Below are 18,046 nucleotides of genomic sequence, written 5' to 3'. Positions count from 1 at the left end.
CTTGTCGAGCCGCTCCGCTGATTTTGAATCATAGTGCTAGCAACTGAAAGGTTCCTACTGATTCTTAGTTGGCGCATAAGCGAGGTGCTGCATTAGGTTGACGCTCAATGCCCTGTGCCTTTGGGTCCAAAGGTGTTGATCAGTGCTGTAAACTTTGCGCTGTAAGATCTGGAATCTTAGAACATCTGTTGAGTTATGCAAGGATCAGGGACCCTTGGCTTCAGGTATCCAGGATCACGAGGAGTGTAGGAGGACTTGAAGTACCATGGGTTAACATCATCTAAGTTTCAAGGCCCCTCTTTGCTGCTGGACGAATGTATGATTGCGACTAACTTTTAAGGATCATTTTTGGCTCATTTTTTGAGTGTTGGCTTCATGGTTGGGGTGGTGAGCTCTTTTTTTTGTGTACATTGTCAAGGCTCGTATGAGAACTATCACACAGAACGCACAACAAGGGGGGCAGGAGACAAGATGGGTGGAGAGGTAAGGACAAAACAATGGGGAACAGAGACATTAGATTTGTAGAAGGGAGAGTGATGGGACGGGGTACATGGGGTAAACAAGATGGACACCACAGGGACTTTCAGGACCTTACACGACAGGGAACTTTCAGGAAGGAAAGCAGGGAATTTGAAGGAGGTGGGTTTGGGGTTTTCAAACGGGGGTAGAAAAGATTGTGGTTTTGGATGGGGGGAGATCAGAGGTGGTGTTGAACAGCTGTTTTGAAGACCTGGAGGGAAGAGTGGGATTGAAGAGAGTGTGGGAGTTTATTCCAAAGGTGGGGAAAAGGATAAATGAAAGAGTAAAGTTGAGCAGTGATTCGTGATTTTGGCAGTTTTACCAGAAGGGGTTTGCTGGTGGATCTTGAGCACCACACAGAAATATTGGGGGACATATCGCAGACAGAGCAGTGGGAGGGGGGTGAGGGGGGAGGGGTGGACCGGACAGGACAGGAGATGATGGAAGACAGAAAGACCACCGATCTGCTTGTGGTGAGACAGTGAGAGGCTCACGGTGGGAGATACCAATGATCCTAAATGCCTTGGTTTCCACAGCATGAAGCTGAGAAAGGTGAGAGGTGGGCGCACCAGCCCAGAGGGGAGAGGAGTACTCCATCATGCTGCAGCAAAAGCTTTGCATGTGATCAGGAGCTCAAGTTGACCAAGGAAGGACTTTTCACAATGAAAGATGCCCAGTTGGCAACTGGCTTTGGAGGCCAGTTTGGAAATGCGGCTTTCCCAGGAAAGATCATTGCAGATAGTGAGACCCATAAGTTTGAATGAAAGGACTTCTTCCAGAGGATTGTTGACAAAGTCGATGGGGGGGTGGGTGGTTCCAGACAGTCCTTTCTGAGAGAAAGTGAGAGTGTGAGATTTGTTCGGATTGAAAGACATGCTGTATGGAGTTTGTCTTCTTCTGTGATAGGAATCTGATGGTTGGCGCTACACAAATCGATTGTCCTGAAGACTTGGTATTTTGCGACATTTCCTACCATCTCGTCTCTGTGTGGAAATGGATGGACATCGAATTGTGTGAATCGATTGATCGTTTGTGAGTAATCAACAACCATTCGTCTTTTATGGTTCTGATTTGATGTCACCAGGACTTGCACGCGTCATGGCGAGTTGCTGGGTTCTGTGATTCCTTCATCGAGTCGTCTCTTGGCTTCAGATGTGATGAACTTTGCATCGGTGTTTGAATATTGCTGCGACTTGATGGCTATTGGTTTGAATTCAGGAGATACATTTTCAAACAGCGAGGGTGTCGACTAGCGGTTGTTATTACGCTTATTGTCAAAGGAGGTTTTTCTCTACCAAAGGGTATCTCGACTTTCGAGTGCTGCTTTAATCGGTCATGTCCCAAGAGGAGATCTGCACATAAATCCCGGAGTACCAGTAACTTTACAACTCGACAGGTGAATCTCACTTTGGCGAGTTCAATTTTATAGTATGTCGATTGTTCATACGCGTATGGATACGCGTATGAACAGCTTGGATATGGACACCCAGCAGGATTAAAAACAAAACCTGTCAAAGGGCGGAGGAGCTCCTTGTGAGCCAACGGCCATCCATATCTAGTGCCCAACTGTGTCTGCGGACGTCCTCCTGCAGTTGGGTTACTTCTTATTAGGAGGTTGGTGGCAGGATTTGCACTCCAGCCACCGTAAAACGCTTCATTCCGCAAAACGCAAAAACGCAAAAAAATCTGAAAACCCACTCCGTGGGAGTACCTCCTGTGCAGCTTCCCTTCGCAGGGCAGCTCACCGGATGATGGGATTGGGGCAAAGCCTTCGGGACCCCCAATCTTTGATAGGAGGGAAACCACGGGGTAACATCCCTGGGTCAGATTGCGGGAGAGTGTGTCGGAGTGGTGCTGAGGTGTCGTCCACCAGACGGCGGTCTCCTTGGGTTAACCTGAGGCGGTCCCTTCGGGTGGGTGCCTGGAATGTCCTATCCCTAAGAGAGGATGATCACCTGTCTCTGTTATCATCTGAGCTCAAGCGTTTGGACATCGGGATTGCAGCTCTCTCTGAGGTTCGGAGACCGGATTGCGGCGAGATAATGGTGGGTGGTTACACCTACTATTGGTCTGGTCGCTCTGATGGTTACCATACCCAAGGAGTTGCTGCAGCTGTGTCCAATAAGCTGACCCCAATGATAATTGAGGTAACACCGGTCAACGAGCGTATTATGAGATTAAGGATTCGTCACTCCTTAGGTGTCATTTCCCTGGTCTCTATTTATGCTCCGACTGAGGCGAGTGATCTTACCGTGAAGGATGCATTCTACGCCACACTCGAGTCTGTGGTTGATCAGTGCCCCAGACGAGATACACTTCTAGTCTTGGGGGATTTCAATGCATCGACTGGAACTGATAGGGATGGTTATGAGGTGTGTGTTGGTCCCCATGGGTCAGGAACTATGAACCAGAATAGCACTAAGTTCCTTGACTTTGCAAGAAGTCATGGACTTAGGGTGGCTGGTTCATGGTTTCAGCGCCCGCAAGCTCATCGCTGGACTTGGTATTCCAACGCTGGCGGTGTGGCAAAGGAGATTGACCATGTCCTCATTGACGGTCGTTGGAGGATGATCCAGAACTGCAGGGTCTACCGGAGTGCTCAGTTCCTCAATACTGACCACAGGCTTGTTGTAGCAACTCTAAAGCTGCACCTTAAATCCTGGAGAATGGTACCATCCCAGCCTAGGCTGGATGTTGCCAAGCTCAGGGATGAGAGAGTAGCTGAGGAGTTTGCGAACAGGCTGAGTGGACACTTGGGGGTCTGGGTGCTTTGGGGGTCCTGAAGAGTTGTGGAGCACCTTCAAGACCACCGTCCTTGATGTTGCCGGTGGATGCCTTGGAGTTCACCGCAGGGCAAAGAAGAATTTTGTCTCTCAAGGGACACTGGATACCATTGACCAGAGTCGCAGGGCCAGGCTGAATGGCAGAGCTGAGCTGTTCAGGGAGCTGAGGCGTAAAACTGTACGTGCACTGAGGGTGCACAAGGAGGCCTATGTGCGAGGAATCTGTGAGGGGTAGAGCATCACCTGTGGACAGGTGATTCTCGTCCCGCTTACAGGGGAATTCGCGCATTACGTTCATCCAAGCCCATCCCTCGGAGCACTGCAGTTCGAGCAGAGAGTGGTAGGCTCTTGACAGAGGAGTCTGAAGTGAAGGCCCGCTGGGCCGGTTACTTTGAGCGGTTGTACCAGGCTGATCCCCCAGCTGTCGAGTTGGACGTCAAGGGTGTTACAATCCCTGTTGCTGACCCTCGAATCAACTGTGGTCCACCATCGCTTGTGGAAACACCGGCTGCGGTGAACCAGTTGAAACGGGGCAAAGCTCCAGGGATCTGTGGCATCCATGCTGAACTTCTCAAGGCTGGTGGAAATGCTGCACTCGCGTCGTTGCATGCAGTTTTGTGCTCTGCCTGGAACACAGGCATCATCCCAACTGACTGGAAGAGGGGCCTTGTTGTCCCTCTCTGGAAAGGGAAGGGTGATCGCCAAGACTGCAACAACTACCGAGGGGTGACACTGCTCTCAGTGCCGGGCAAGGTCTTTGCTCGGATAATTCTTGATAGGGTTCGCCACCATCTGCTTGAGCACCAGCGTCCAGAGCAGTCAGGCTTTACACCAAAGAGGTCAACGATTGACCGTATCCTTGCTCTTCGTGTCCTCACTGAACGCAGACGAGAGTTTCGGCAGGGGCTGCTTGCAGCCTATGTTGATCTCTGTAAAGCGTTCGATTCAGTGAATCGGGATGTCCTCTGGAGGATTCTTGGTCTTCGTGGGGTGCCACCGAAACTGATCGATCTGATGTCTGAACTCTACTCTGGTACTGAGAGTGCTGTGAAGTGTGGTGGTACCGCCTCTGACTTATTTCCAGTTGTTACTGGAGTTCGTCAGGGATGTGTACTTGCCCCCACACTTTTCAGCACTTGTATGGACTGGATTTTTGGGAGGATGTCGGAGAGATCAAGTTGCGGTGCATCGTTTGGCAATATCAAGATCTCGGACCTTGATTTTGCAGATGATGCAGTCATCTTTGCGGAGACTTTAGACATCCTCTTGGGGGCCCTCGAGGTGCTGAATGAGGAGTCGGAGCCGTTGGGATTACGGATTTCTTGGGTCAAAACAAAGATCCAGGCTTTCGGTGACATCTTGGATGCTGCTGTCCTGTCTGTGTCTGTTTGTGGTGAGGATGTTGAGGTCGTGGATAGATTCACTTACCTTGGCAGTGATATTCATGTCTCCGCAGGTTGTGAGCCGGAGGTCAATAGACGTCTGGGTCGGGCCTGGGGAGTCATGGATTCACTGGATCATGGGGTGTGGCGCTGCCGGTACCTGTGCGGGAGGACGAAAGTCCGAGTCTTCAGGTCCTTGGTACTTCCAGTCTTGCTCTATGGGTGCGAGACTTGGACTTTGACCAAGGATCTGAGACGGAGACTTAATTCCTTTGGTACCAGGTCTTTTCGGAGAATCCTTGGCTATCGCTGGTCGGATTTTGTGTCCAACGAGCGGTTGCTGAGAGAGACTCGGATGAGATTTGTTACCTGCATAGTCCGTGAGCGTCAGCTGCGGCTGTATGGACATGTGGCTCGTTTTCCTGACGCTGATCCTGCTCACCAGATTCTCTCAGCGAGGGAGTCTCATGAGTGGAGGAGGCCAGTGGGCCGACCACGTGCCTCATGGTTGCAGCAGGTTGACCATCATCTCAAGGAGATGGGGATGGGCCTGGCATCTGCCTGGTGGATGGCCAGACGGAGGCCCCTGGAGTACCGGCGGAAAGTAGACGCAGCGACGCGCTGTTCTGGCACATGCTCCCATACCTGACCTGACCTGATTGATCGTTTGTGAGTAATCAACAACCATTCGTCTTTTATGGTTCTGATTTGATGTCACCAGGACTTGCACGCGTCATGGCGAGTCGCTGGGTTCTGTGATTCCTTCATCGAGTCGTCTCTTGGCTTCAGATGTGATGAACTTTGCATCGGTGTTTGAATATTGCTGCGACTTGATGGCTATTGGTTTGAATTCAGGAGATACATTTTCAAACAGCGAGGGTGTCGACTAGCGGTTGTTATTACGCTTATTGTCAAAGGAGGTTTTTCTCTACCAAAGGGTATCTCGACTTTCGAGTGCTGCTTTAATCGGTCATGTCCCAAGAGGAGATCTGCACATAAATCCCGGAGTACCAGTAACTTTACAACTCGACAGGTGAATCTCACTTTGGCGAGTTCAATTTTATAGTATCCCTGTACTCTGGACTGTAATGAGGTTGAAGCCATAGTTACTATATTTTCGGCTGTGTAGACCTTCCAGTTATGGTCTTTTACCATTGCGCTGCTGATAAAACTCTCGGTGCTGCCGATGTCGATGAATGCTTCCACCGCATGTCCATCTACCTCGAGTTTTACAATAGCTTTTGATAAGCAGCACGGTGAAGCAGCCACTTCCTTCCCTTTCACCAGCTGCTGACATTGATTTATTTACCTTTGCGGCAGACCGGCATACCCAAACGTAATGTCCCTTCTTTCCACAATTATTGCAGGTGCCATACCTGGCAGGACATCTGCATCGTGGATGCCTCTTATACCCACTAAGGAAACTTAGCAACCGTGGAAGCTGCAGAGGTGGTTGGAGAGGTCGAGGTATTTGGTTCCTCCAGTGAATTTTCCTCTTCCCTCCTTTCAAGAGGCTCTCGTGGAGCTTCTCGTGTTCCCATGGTCGCAGCATTTATGAAGAAAACAGGTGGACTGTCGGACTCGGATTGTTTCTGGGCCACATCGATAGCACGGATTTGGTCTAAATCTGTTTGAAGATCCAGTGTCACATTTTCCAGCAGGTGCTGTCGTATGTATGCAGACTGCAATCAATGTCTAAATACCTCTCCGGTACCATCATCTCCATTCTGCTCGACAGACACCCTTGAAGTTAGAATCTTTGTGTGACCATCTCAGAAATTGCATGTATTGGTCTCTCATCTCACCAGCCTTCTGCTTGTGTGTGGCGAGAAGGTGTCTTGCATGTATCTCATTCCACAGCTTCATGTAGAACGCCCGGAGCACGTCGATGGCAGCGTCGTATGTTCATAGACCACAGGTGAGATCATTTATAACGGTGTTCAGCCTGTCCGGATGAAGATCCTCGATGACTGTTAGATCGTTCGAGAAGGAGCAGTACCAATGATGTCATCGCATCTCCACTGCCCTTGTGTTCGGGTCCACATCCAACTTCTCCAGTTTGAGGACCTCGTCCACGGCCGATTGAGGTAATCGAGTGAATTAAGTTGTCCTGGAAGAAAGAAGCCATCTCCAGTTTATCGGCTTTAACTCACTCGATTGAAGCAGAAATTACAAATATAAACAAGTCTGGAGACGGCGATGGGTCGCTGAGCAGGGAAACTATAAGATATAGAGCAAAATGGATGTCATGTAGTGGATAGGGAATCACCTTAAGATTATGCATATCAAATCTCATCCAGTTCCATCGACTGATAACTACTCGGTATCAATTTGAATGAAAAGTACTGAAAATGCGGTTTGAAATCGGAAATCCCAAAAGTTCGAAGGGGTGCTGTGGGTGAACAAAGATCTAAATCGAAAATCCGGCTCGATCGTTTGTGCACAATGGATTCCAGATGATTAGTGTGAATTTTCAAGACCATCTGACCATAACCCTTGGAGGAGTAGCATTTGGCGCGAAGGCATCTCCAGCTCTCGCATATTATCGATTTTTGCACTAATTGACCTTTGACCCCTGACCTAAGCGAAATCGGTCAATATGTCCTGAGGCAAAGTTGTCGTACTCATTGAGTACCATGAACCTGCAAAGTGTCATTCGTATCGATGCACTCACCTGGTCGCTAGGGGGCCTTCAATTTTCGCCAATTTTCGTGCATACCCTAATTGTCGGGGGCGCTGCGGGTAAAGTATTCCATATAATCACAAAAACTGGAATATATTTGATAGAGCATCACCTGTAGATCATTCGTGCCAAATTTCATAACCCTACGTGGGATAATGGATTTCAGAATTGATTTCGCGTGAACGGTACCGATTTTGAAGGTTTTTCGGTTGTTGCTTGGGAACCAAAGCGTCTCTAGCAACCATCACAATTTCCAAAGTACTACGTCATAAGATGTACCTACCACCCGAGTTTGGTCAAAATCGGCCCACGTTTACTCCCAATTATGCTGATGACAAACGAACAAACATCCAAACAAACAGACAGAATTACTGACAATAAGGGTCACCTATTTCGGCGACCCAACAAACAAGACACATTAATAAGCATCTTCTTCTTCAGTTTCATGACAAATGAAAAGCTGTGACATCGCAGTGATAATTCAGAGCAAAACTACATTATTCCTGTTCATCACTATATCTGTAAAACGTCCTTCAACAACCCTCCTGGTGCCAACACCAGGCATACACTAGTTACTATTCCTGTTCATCAACATATAAAAATACCTGTAAAAAGTCCTTCCGTAACGCTTCTGTTACCAATTTGATAAGTTTATTGCCGCACAAAATGATGTTTCAACATTTGTTTGACTTTTTCAATCTGGGACACGTTCAAAACGAGATCCACGCACGATGCGAGTCAGTCAAGTCGTGCTGACAAAGATGGCGCCGACCACGTGACCTCGAGCTCACGTCGGCTTCACTTTTTACCAGCAATGAGCATTCGATTTATTTTCCGTTCACGCATTGCGGATGATGTCACGTCCGGTAATCACCCGAACTCGAAATATCATCCGGAACGGAATCCAACAGGTAAAATCCACAACGTTGAATCAAGTAAATTATTCCGACTTAATGGACGTGAAAGGGAGTGTGTGTACCTGCGACCTTCGTGTCAATCAATGATTGAACAGAAACGGAACGAAAGGTAATTGCAAAGAGGTGTCACCCACGCACCGTGAATATTGAATGGAGTGGTAAAATGGCCGATCTGTGGCTTCAATTGTTCAAATGATACCAACTGGCCGATGAGCGGTCAACTTCAATGGTGGGGATCAACGATGAAAAGGACAAAAGTGTTCAGGAGGAAGAAGAAGAAGAATGGAGGGACGATGAAGAACTTCCGGGTTGTTGTTCCTGTAAATCTCGTACAGAACCTCGAACGGAGATCCTCGTGGTCGGGACGGGACTGATGGGAAGAGGTATTTTGGGAATTCTTATTTAACACTGAAAACGGGAATTTAAATATAAAATAATTTTCCTGTTTTTTTGACGACGTCGATGAAGGAAAGTTAAAGGAATTTTTATTGAATGTTTGTTGAGGTGATTGTTGATTTAATAATGTGTTTTTCACTCTTTTTGTTTATAATCAAATCGTCACGAAACTTCCTACAACGATGATTGAACCTCGTTCTTTTTTTTTAAAAACAAAACTACCAGAAACCTTTTATAATTAACTTGTGGGTCCAATTTGATCTCAAAACGAGGTGTAACGAGGGTACGAGGTTCGATTACCTACTTTACCTGTTCGTGGGATTTTAACGTTCATCACCTGAATGGAGATGAAAACCCTGATTTATAATAATCCATAAACTCAAAAAGATCGTGTGGGTCTAAAATGTAACATTCCTCGTTAACCTTCCATCGAAATTCCATCTTAGTGAAGTTGAACTCCACAGGGATATTATTCAGGAATTCGAGAACTCCGAGGGAAATGCAACCAACCACCCCCCCCCCTTGCCCGTGTCGCTCTGCATCCACTGCCCTCCCCCAAACAGGCTGGCCCCGCCGCCCTGTCCCCAAACAGGCTCCCCCGCCGCCCTGTCCCCAAACGGGCTGCCCCCTGCCGCCCTGTCCCCAATCGGGCTGCCCCCGCCGCCCTGTCCCCAATCGGGCTGCCCCCGCCGCCCTGTCCCCAATCGGGCTGCCCCCGCCGCCCTGTCCCCAATCGGGCTGCCCCCCGCCGCCCTGTCCCCAATCGGGCTGCCCCCCGCCGCCCTGTCCCCAATCGGGCTGCCCCCGCCGCCCTGTCCCCAATCGGGCTGCCCCCGCCGCCCTGTCCCCAATCGGGCTGCCCCCCGCCGCCCTGTCCCCAATCGGGCTGCCCCCGCCGCCCTGTCCCCAATCGGGCTGCCCCCGCCGCCCTGTCCCCAAACGGGCTGCCCCCCGCCGCCCTGTCCCCAATCGGGCTGCCCCCGCCGCCCTGTCCCCAATCGGGCTGCCCCCGCCGCCCTGTCCCCAATCGGGCTGCCCCCGCCGCCCTGTCCCCAATCGGGCTGCCCCCCGCCGCCCTGTCCCCAATCGGGCTGCCCCCGCCGCCCTGTCCCCAATCGGGCTGCCCCCGCCGCCCTGTCCCCAATCGGGCTGCCCCCCGCCGCCCCGTCCCCAATCGGGCTGCCCCCCGCCGCCCTGTCCCCAATCGGGCTGCCCCCGCCGCCCTGTCCCCAATCGGGCTGCCCCCGCCGCCCTGTCCCCAATCGGGCTGCCCCCCGCCGCCCTGTCCCCAATCGGGCTGCCCCCGCCGCCCTGTCCCCAATCGGGCTGCCCCCGCCGCCCTGTCCCCAATCGGGCTGCCCCCCGCCGCCCTGTCCCCAATCGGGCTGCCCCCCGCCGCCCTGTCCCCAATCGGGCTGCCCCCCGCCGCCCTGTCCCCAATCAGGCTGGGCCCGCTGCCCTGTCCCCAATCAGGCTGGCCCCTGCCCCCCATCAGGAACCTACACATCTCCCATACATGCACAAATCCAGTTTATGAGATGACGTTCTAGGACTTGTTGAACCTGGATATTTATCTTCAAGGAAAGTGTAAATTCATGATTGCCTTCGCAAACTTTGATGCGAAGGTTATGTTTTGATCGCTGTGTATTTATTACTTACGAGATCTAAAAATTTCGTTTCTGTTTGTTTGTTTGTGTGTTTGTTACTTACGAGATCTAAAGATTTCGTAAGTATATTGATGACTTCCGTGTGTGTTTGTTTGTGTGTTTGTTTGTTTGTTTGTAGGCACGATAACTCGAGAACGGAAGAAGCTGCCAATGTCAAATTGCACCATTTGATTCAGGAGGGTGATGGCTTGTGCTGATTAGATTTTGGTCAAAATCGATCAAAGGTCAAGGTCACAGTGAGGTCAAATATTCGATTTTTGATGGTTTGGTACAGATAACTCAAGAACAGAAGAAGCTACCAATGTCAAATTACACCACCTGATTCAGGAGGGTGATGGCTAGCGCTGATTAGATTTTGGTCAAAATCTGTCAAAGGTCAAGGTCACAGTGAGGTCAAACATCAAAAAAAAAATTATAACTCGCGAATGGAAGAAGCCACCAATGTCAAATTACACCACGTGATTCAGGAGGGTGATGGCTAGTGCTGATTAGATTTTGGTCAAAATCGGTCAAAGGTCAAGGTCACAGTGAGGTCAAATATTCGATTTTTGATGGTTTGGTACAGATAACTCGAACGGAAGAAGCTACCAATGTCAAATTACACCACCTGATTCAGGAGGGTGATGGCTAGCGCTGATTAGATTTTGGTCAAAATCTGTCAAAGGTCAAGGTCACAGTGAGGTCAAACATCAAAAAAAAAAATTATAACTCACGAATGGAAGAAGCTACCAATGTCAAATTACACCACGTGATTCAGGAGGGTGATGGCTAGTGCTGATTAGATTTTGGTCAAAATCGGTCAAAGGTCAAGGTCACAGTGAGGTCAAACATAATTCCGTAAATTCCTGTGGAGCAATGGAGTATTTTTGCTTCGCTCGACGTTATGAGTTCGTTTTAACTTCGATTTTAATTTTGTCTTCGGTTTTTGCGATCGCTTAGGACGCTTAAAACTCGGTTGTCGAAATTCTGGTAAAAATCGGATGTTTTGGAGACGTTTTAAGATTGTATAAAAAATATTTCACTCGCGCGTCACGGGTCGTCACGTGGTGCAGTGCACTTGAGCAGAGGCGGCGTTGATCACGTAAAGGTTTTGCGTGTGCGCACTGACGGTGTTTTCGATAAAGATGGTGTTTAAAAGTCATTTTTTATCCCAATAAAAGTTATCGTCGCATGCCTGACTCGCTAAGCCGTCGGATTATGTAAAGATTGTTGGTGGATGGCCGAATATTACGGTTTTGTGACTTTGATAAAATAATATAAAATAATTGCATGGAGAAATGGAGATTTTTGCTTCGGTCGACGTTACGATTTTTGATGGTTTGGTACAGAATCATCGTAGAAACTTCTGGTTTGCGTCGCTACCTTCTCTGGAGACAGCTTTTATTAGACAAGGTCAGAGGCCAAGTTGACGATTTCGTAAGTACCAGTCTATGACTGCTTGTTTGTTTGTTTGTTTGTTATTCGCATAACTCCAAAAGTATTGAACTGAATCGCAGCAAATTTGGTGGGATGATTGGTTATTATCCGAGGACCATTTGATACGATTTTGGGAGCGATCGGGTCAAAGGCCAAGGTCAAGGTCATGAAAAGGTCAAAATCGTCTTTTTACCAGAGTGGTCAATTTGTAATCAATTTGCATGCAACTAATGCCAAAATGTTCAGAATTCAATGCCCCATCTTGTGATATGTGACATGACACAATGACGTAATAACCCTTATTAGCGGTTGGGAGTCAAAGGTCAGGGGGGGGGGGTCACGACATTGCAAAATGTGCGGTTTTCGTCATAACACGGTCACTTATCCGATTTGCATGAAACCAACACCAAAATGTTGACTGTTCTGTTCCCCACACTCTAATACCAATTACAAAGGTCAAGGTCGAGGTCATGAAAAGGTCAAAATCGTCATTTTGCCATAGTGCAGTCAATTTATTTATTTATTTATTTTTTTATCCAATTTGCATGCAACCAATGCCAAAATGTTGTGAATTCAATGCCCAATCTTGTGATATACAATATGACAAAATGACGTCATTACCTTTGCTAGCGGTTTGGGTCAAAGGTCGGGGGGGGGGTCAACGACCTTTATTATCAGAACGTGGTCAATTCTTATACAATTTGCATGTAAGTAGATTCAAAATGTTTAGAATTCAATTCCCTATCCTGTGATGTGTAATATTTGACAGTGACTTCATTGGTGAGTTTAAAGCATTGGGGGGGGGGGTGTCACTGAACTTATTTCTTATCATAGTTGTCATCAGATTGACTTGACACTGACACCCAAAAAGGTCAGGGAGTTCATACAGAAATTGTACAATGTATGTGAATCAGTGTCAAACAGCAGGAAATTTAATGTTTTTAAGCCATCATAACACATATGAGATGGCAGATGTGGTATGGGATTAAATACCCTCACAATCAACGGTTTCTGGGGGAGGGGGGGCAAAATGTAGCGTTGGCGAAGGTATGCGCTCTACTGAGTGCCCGTTCTAGTTTAATTTATTATTGGCTTTTTTAGAAACTCTATATTTTATCTGTTTGAGAGAGTTCAAGTAAAAGTAAATTGAGATGTTTGTTGGTTCTTCTCTCCACATGTGGGTTTCAGAATGTGGAACTGAGCCCTCCAGGTGTGTGTTTAATATGTGTATCACCACTTCAATATATGTGTTTATATTCACCACTTGGCTGTGTATGTAATGTTGAGGCTCAAATGAGAGCGAACACACAACGTACAACAAGAGGAGCGGGAGAGGGAAGGACAAAACAGTGGGGAACAAAGACCTAAGGAGATGGTCTATGGAAGGGAGAGGGATAGGGCAGGGAACACGGGGTGAACAAGACGGACACTCCAGGGACTTTCAGGACCTGACAAAGCAGCGAATTTGAAGGAGGGGGGTTTAGGGTGAATTAACGGGGATAGAAAAGATCATGGTTTTGGATTTGAAGGCAAATTCATTCATTCATTCATTCATTCATTGGAAGCACGTGCCACCGCATCGCTTCGTCCACTTTCAACAAGTACTCCAGGGGCCTCTGGCTGGCCATCCCCCAGGCAAATGTCTGGCCCATCTCCATCACTTAAGGATGGGACATTCCAGACACCCACCCGAAGAGATGCCTCAGATTAACCCGAGGAGACTCGTCTGGTGGACGACACTTCCGCACCACCACAACACACACTACAGTGTGTTTTGTGGTGGCCGGAGTACAAATACTGCCACCAACCTCCTCGGAAAGGTAACGACGTGCAGGAGGACGTCTGCAGATGCAGTTGGCACCAGATATTTGAAGAGCGATTGTCATTGCCCTTTGTCCAAGTGTCTTGTGCATTTGTCCGTTATTATTTTATTCATTATAGTTGGACATTATCGTTGTTTCGTATTATTATCATTAGTGCAATTGTATATCGCCAGTTTGTAATGTTCAATATGCAAATGCCCAGATGAGATCTTCATTGTTAGTTCATGGCATTTTCCTGTGTCCCATATCGTGTGAAAGTAATCAGACTAATATTGTCTATTTTCCCTTTCGTTGCAGATAAAACGCCATTATATTATCATTGTCAATAAAATATTCAACTTGACAAAAGAGTTCTTCTTCAAAATTGATGGCTGTTTGTTGACAAGGAGCTCCTCTGCCCTTTTGGCAGGTTTTGTATTTAATCCTGCTGGGTGTCCATGAAAGGGAAATGAGAAAGAAGAAAAGGAATAAGAGGTTCTTCCCTTCAATGGCTTTTCTGCTTGTTTTGTCCTTGTTTTATGTAGTCATGGTGTTACTGTTGATGTATTACCTTTTTGTCTTTGGACATTGATTATATGCTTATTGATGAAACAATAATGAGGGTGTGAGTGGTGGTGTGGCACTTTCATTATTTGTTCTTTCATTTTGTTTGTGGTGGCTGCTGGTTGCATCATTGCTGTGAGTGTGGCTGTGCCGCTGATGTAGTGCCCCCTGTTTATTGGAGAAGAAATTTGGAATCTGGCCAGCGTGCCAGTGATGGCTCGCCTACTCTTCGAGAAAGATTCCATGGGATCTTTAATTTCCACCAACTAATGCTGTGAGAGGGGATGCCCAGTTGAACGTTCATCGGAAGGACGGCACACACATTGATCCCTTTCCCTATCTGTCAAACACCACGGTGACAGTTTATTGCTGTGTCGGGATTCAAACCCATGTGAGACAACTTAGGGACAAGTGTGTCTACCTCAAGTCCATCCTGCTAGCCCCCATGGGGTGAACAAACTGCAAAACCCTGCATTGATTGGTTAAAATACAGAGTAAAGAAAATAACATGTATTGTTACAAATCTGGCAGCCTCTTGCACACAGACAGTCAGAGCCCCCATAGCTCGGTTATCTTGATAAGTATGTGTTTACAGTTAGGGTCCCGTCCTTCTGTCTAATGGGTTAATTTCATGTGTGCACTGCAGGTTTCTTTATAGTCAGGTTTTTTTTTTACATTAAATCTCCCCTTCGCTCCATCATCGCCATTACGCACGTGTTCGGGGCCACGGGCATAGGCGGGGTGAGGTCGACTCCGCCCAGCAAGATGGGTGTGCCTTGCAACCAATGAGGGATAGGAGTACCTCAGAAGTCCCCGACCAATCCGAAGACGACTTACCTCAGGGCGGCCCCACCCAGCGAGATGGGATGTTCGCCCCCGACCAATCCAGGGGCGAGTTACCTCAGAGCAGACCCTCCAGCCCCACGAGAGGGAGGGATTAGAAAGGTCACGAGCTGCTCGTGCGAGAGAAGTTGGTTTGTTCCTGCGGTGGAGTTGTTGGTTGGTTCCTGCGGTGGAGTTGTTGGTTGGTTCCTGCGGTGGATATGTTGGTTGGTTCCTGCGGTGGATTTGTTGGTTGGTTCCTGCGGTGGAGTTGTTGGTTCTTGCGGTGGAGTTGTTGGGTGGAGTTGTTGGTTGGTTCTTTCGGTGGAGTTGTTGGGTGGAGTTGTTGGTTGGTTCCTGCGGTGGAGTGGTTGGTTGGTTCCTGCTGGTTGAGTTCGTGGCTCCTGGTCAATGGTCGTGCTGGTTGGAGTTGGTGCTCGTCCTGGTTGGTGTTCGTATTCGTGGTGCTCGGGTTGCCGATTGTCGTTCGCGGCTAACCAAGTCGCTCCTTGGATTCTGGAGGTGTGAGTTCGAGTCCCACCGAGGCGGGTTGCGTGGGAGCGAGCGAGCTGAGGATCCCGTTTCCTTCCACGGAATCCGAACTCCACAAGCGCGGGTCGGTAAAGACCGCACGAGGCAGACAGGTACCAACCAGACCTTGACCCTCAGCTCGCCTTCCCTCTCGAGCCGAAGGGCCGAATAAAGACCATTGAGGTCCATTTATTTTGGGGTGTGTGTATGTGTGTCCGTGGGCCCCGTCCTTAAGTAGAAATTGCTAAGTGTTTGTTTGTATATAAATTGCATTTCTCATATTCGGTTTTAACTCTGCTCTTTGTTCTCCCCTGCCCCATTATAAATATACCCCCAATTGTTCAATGTACCAGCTCGTTGTTGTGTTTTCTATCATTGACCCAGCACGGTTCGTGCTTGAGAACCAGTAAGCCGATTGGGCTGTAAGTTTTCGTTTGGACCGACGGACTTTGGTAATTCCGCTCGGTTACACCGGACTGAGGTCGCGAGAGCGACCCGGTTCGACATAGTCCGTTGAGGGTGTAACTTCCCTGGTAATTTGACGACGTGGGTACTTAGGTATATTTTTGAAATTTTGCTATTAACCCTACCCCACGCCGTCAGAGAATTCGCGAGCACGGTCCTTAAGTGACCCGTGACCTTCGGAGTTGTCTGAAGGTTACGACCTGCAATTCTGGGTGTTCGGTGAGAAACGGCTCTCCTGCTCCACCTGGCGGCCATTCCTCGCCACCGACCGAACTCTGGGGAGGCCATCCTGAGGCTTCGTTGGGCCTCGACACAGGACATTAGCTCTCCCTTATTCCCCTCCGGGAAGGGAACGTAGGGGTTGGGAGTAGGCTCGGTGACAGGATAGGTTAGCCGAACAAAGACGATAAAGGGGGTTAGGGGACGATTTATAGTGGGGAAGTAAAAATAAAAACAACAAAAAAATAAGTTGGGGCTAAATTGGGGTTTGACAAATTAAGGGAGTGGGTATAGACAGTGACAGGCAAAGGCGATAGGTTGGGAGGGAGACCGTAGGGTAGGTCCGAGCCCGCCTTCCGAGTGGCCAGCACCACCGCACTCCCTCCACCAACCTCCACTGAACGGCAAAGACTGGCCAGCTTCATCTGCTGGCTGCGTTGCTGCAAGGCAAAGGCCGGCCCACTTCATCGGCAGCTGTTGTTTTGCTGCAAGGCCTGTGCCGGCTGGATCGTCTGCAGCTGCTGTGCTGCAAGGCCTGTGCCGGCTGGATCGTCTGCAGCTGTTTTCTGCAAGGCCTGTGCCGGCCGGATCATCTGCAGCTGTGGTACTTCAAGGCCTGTGCCGGCCAGTTCATCTGCCGGCTGTGTTTGCCTGCAGCGGCCTTCTTCTGCGGGCTGTGTTTGCCTGCTGCCTTTGCCATGCCATGCCCACTGCCCCTGTTCACCAGCCCCGTTCAATTTTTGCTTTGCCCCCCCTGTTCATTTCCATGTGCGCCAGGATCCGCAAGGCAACAGTTTGCAAGCTGCGAGAACTGCCCTGTTGGCAGCTACAACACGGGCCTGCAGTGGCGGCCCGTGCACCGTGTTTGTGTTCATCCATCCATTCGTTGTGCTCATTGCGTGTGCCACTTGAGCTGGCACGGAGACTGCGTTTGTGCAGCCCATGCACCGTTGTGGTTCACTGCGTTCAGTTCAAAAGGGAAGGCCTTGGACTGCGTGTGAGCAGCCAGCCACGTTCCCTGTCACCTGCATTGTTTTGAGCCAGAGACTGCATGCGAGCAGCCTGGCTCCCTGCTAACTGCTTTCTTTTTGCAGAGTTCAGTGATCCTGGGCCATGGTTTAGTGTAAAATTTGTAAGTTAAGGTTAAGATGTACTGTAAATATGAGTGCGCCCCCGGCATGTCTGTCCTAGCGCCGGCAATTTTATTTAAGTCGTCCGTGTGAGTGAGTTTGTTTAGGTAGTTACGCAGCCCTCAGGTTATTTATTTTGGGGACACGAATACCATGAATGTCGCACTCAGGGATCCGTAGGTAAAATGTACTAGGGGAAAACTACACATGATGGCACACGAAAATTTGACGACTCGGGACGAGTCTGTAAAAAAGGGGAGGGGGTAGTGTTGTGGTTGACCAAATTCGCACACCACCATTCAGGTCCCTTAGGTGAGATATCTCCGTAAGTATATGTGTAGTTAGGCCCAAACCCGTTGTCTAGTGGGAATAAATGTCATTCATGCGTGCTGCGACTCTTCAGGATAGCCGTTTTTCTTTTACTATCTTTATTTTGGACCAACCGCCATTATTACCACCACCAAACACGTCTCAACAGTCATCACAACATCAACCACCCACCACAACGCCGCTTCACCACAACAGCCACGACCTTTACCGTCACACCTCGCAACCGTCGCATCGCCACCGTTCTTGCGCCGCTTGTGGGTACCAGTATTGGACTCGTGCAGGGCGCGCACCGAACAGCGTGTACAAAACCACGGACTTTCCGCAGAAAAACGGATCAAAAACGACTCACGCCCACTTTTGTTCCGTCCAATCGGTGAGCGAGGGGCGATTTGGCCCCGCCTCCAGGGCGTTGGAGGGCGG

The 18,046-nt window shown here is 48.9% G+C and overlaps 1 protein-coding gene across 6 annotated transcripts in view; it reads left to right on the top strand.

The window, feature by feature from the left end:
• Positions 1-18,046, top strand: part of ATPAF2 (ATP synthase mitochondrial F1 complex assembly factor 2) — a 204,771-nt gene that overhangs the window by 32,774 nt on the left and 153,951 nt on the right. The window contains exons 1-2 of one of the 6 annotated variants that reach the window (XM_085892722.1): positions 8,529-8,667; positions 11,676-11,739. The exons of 1 other annotated variant lie outside the window; for it this stretch is intronic. Coding sequence is in view for 2 of the 5 variants with exons in the window: in XM_085892717.1 (XP_085748843.1) it covers positions 8,511-8,667 (157 nt within the window). In the remaining 3 variants the exon portion in view is untranslated. Of the gene's footprint in view, positions 1-8,452; positions 8,668-11,675; positions 11,764-18,046 lie in introns of those variants that run through there. 4 more of the 6 variants (XM_085892720.1, XM_085892717.1, XM_085892721.1 and 1 more) reach the window with 4 other exon arrangements.

Source organism: Eptatretus burgeri, chromosome 8 (assembly GCF_056783735.1).
Source record: "Eptatretus burgeri isolate ZD-2024b chromosome 8, Ebu_testis_v1, whole genome shotgun sequence".
NCBI lineage: Eukaryota > Metazoa > Chordata > Myxini > Myxiniformes > Myxinidae > Eptatretus > Eptatretus burgeri.
Note: the sequence above shows the minus strand (reverse complement) of the source record. Positions and strands in the feature narration are given on the sequence as shown.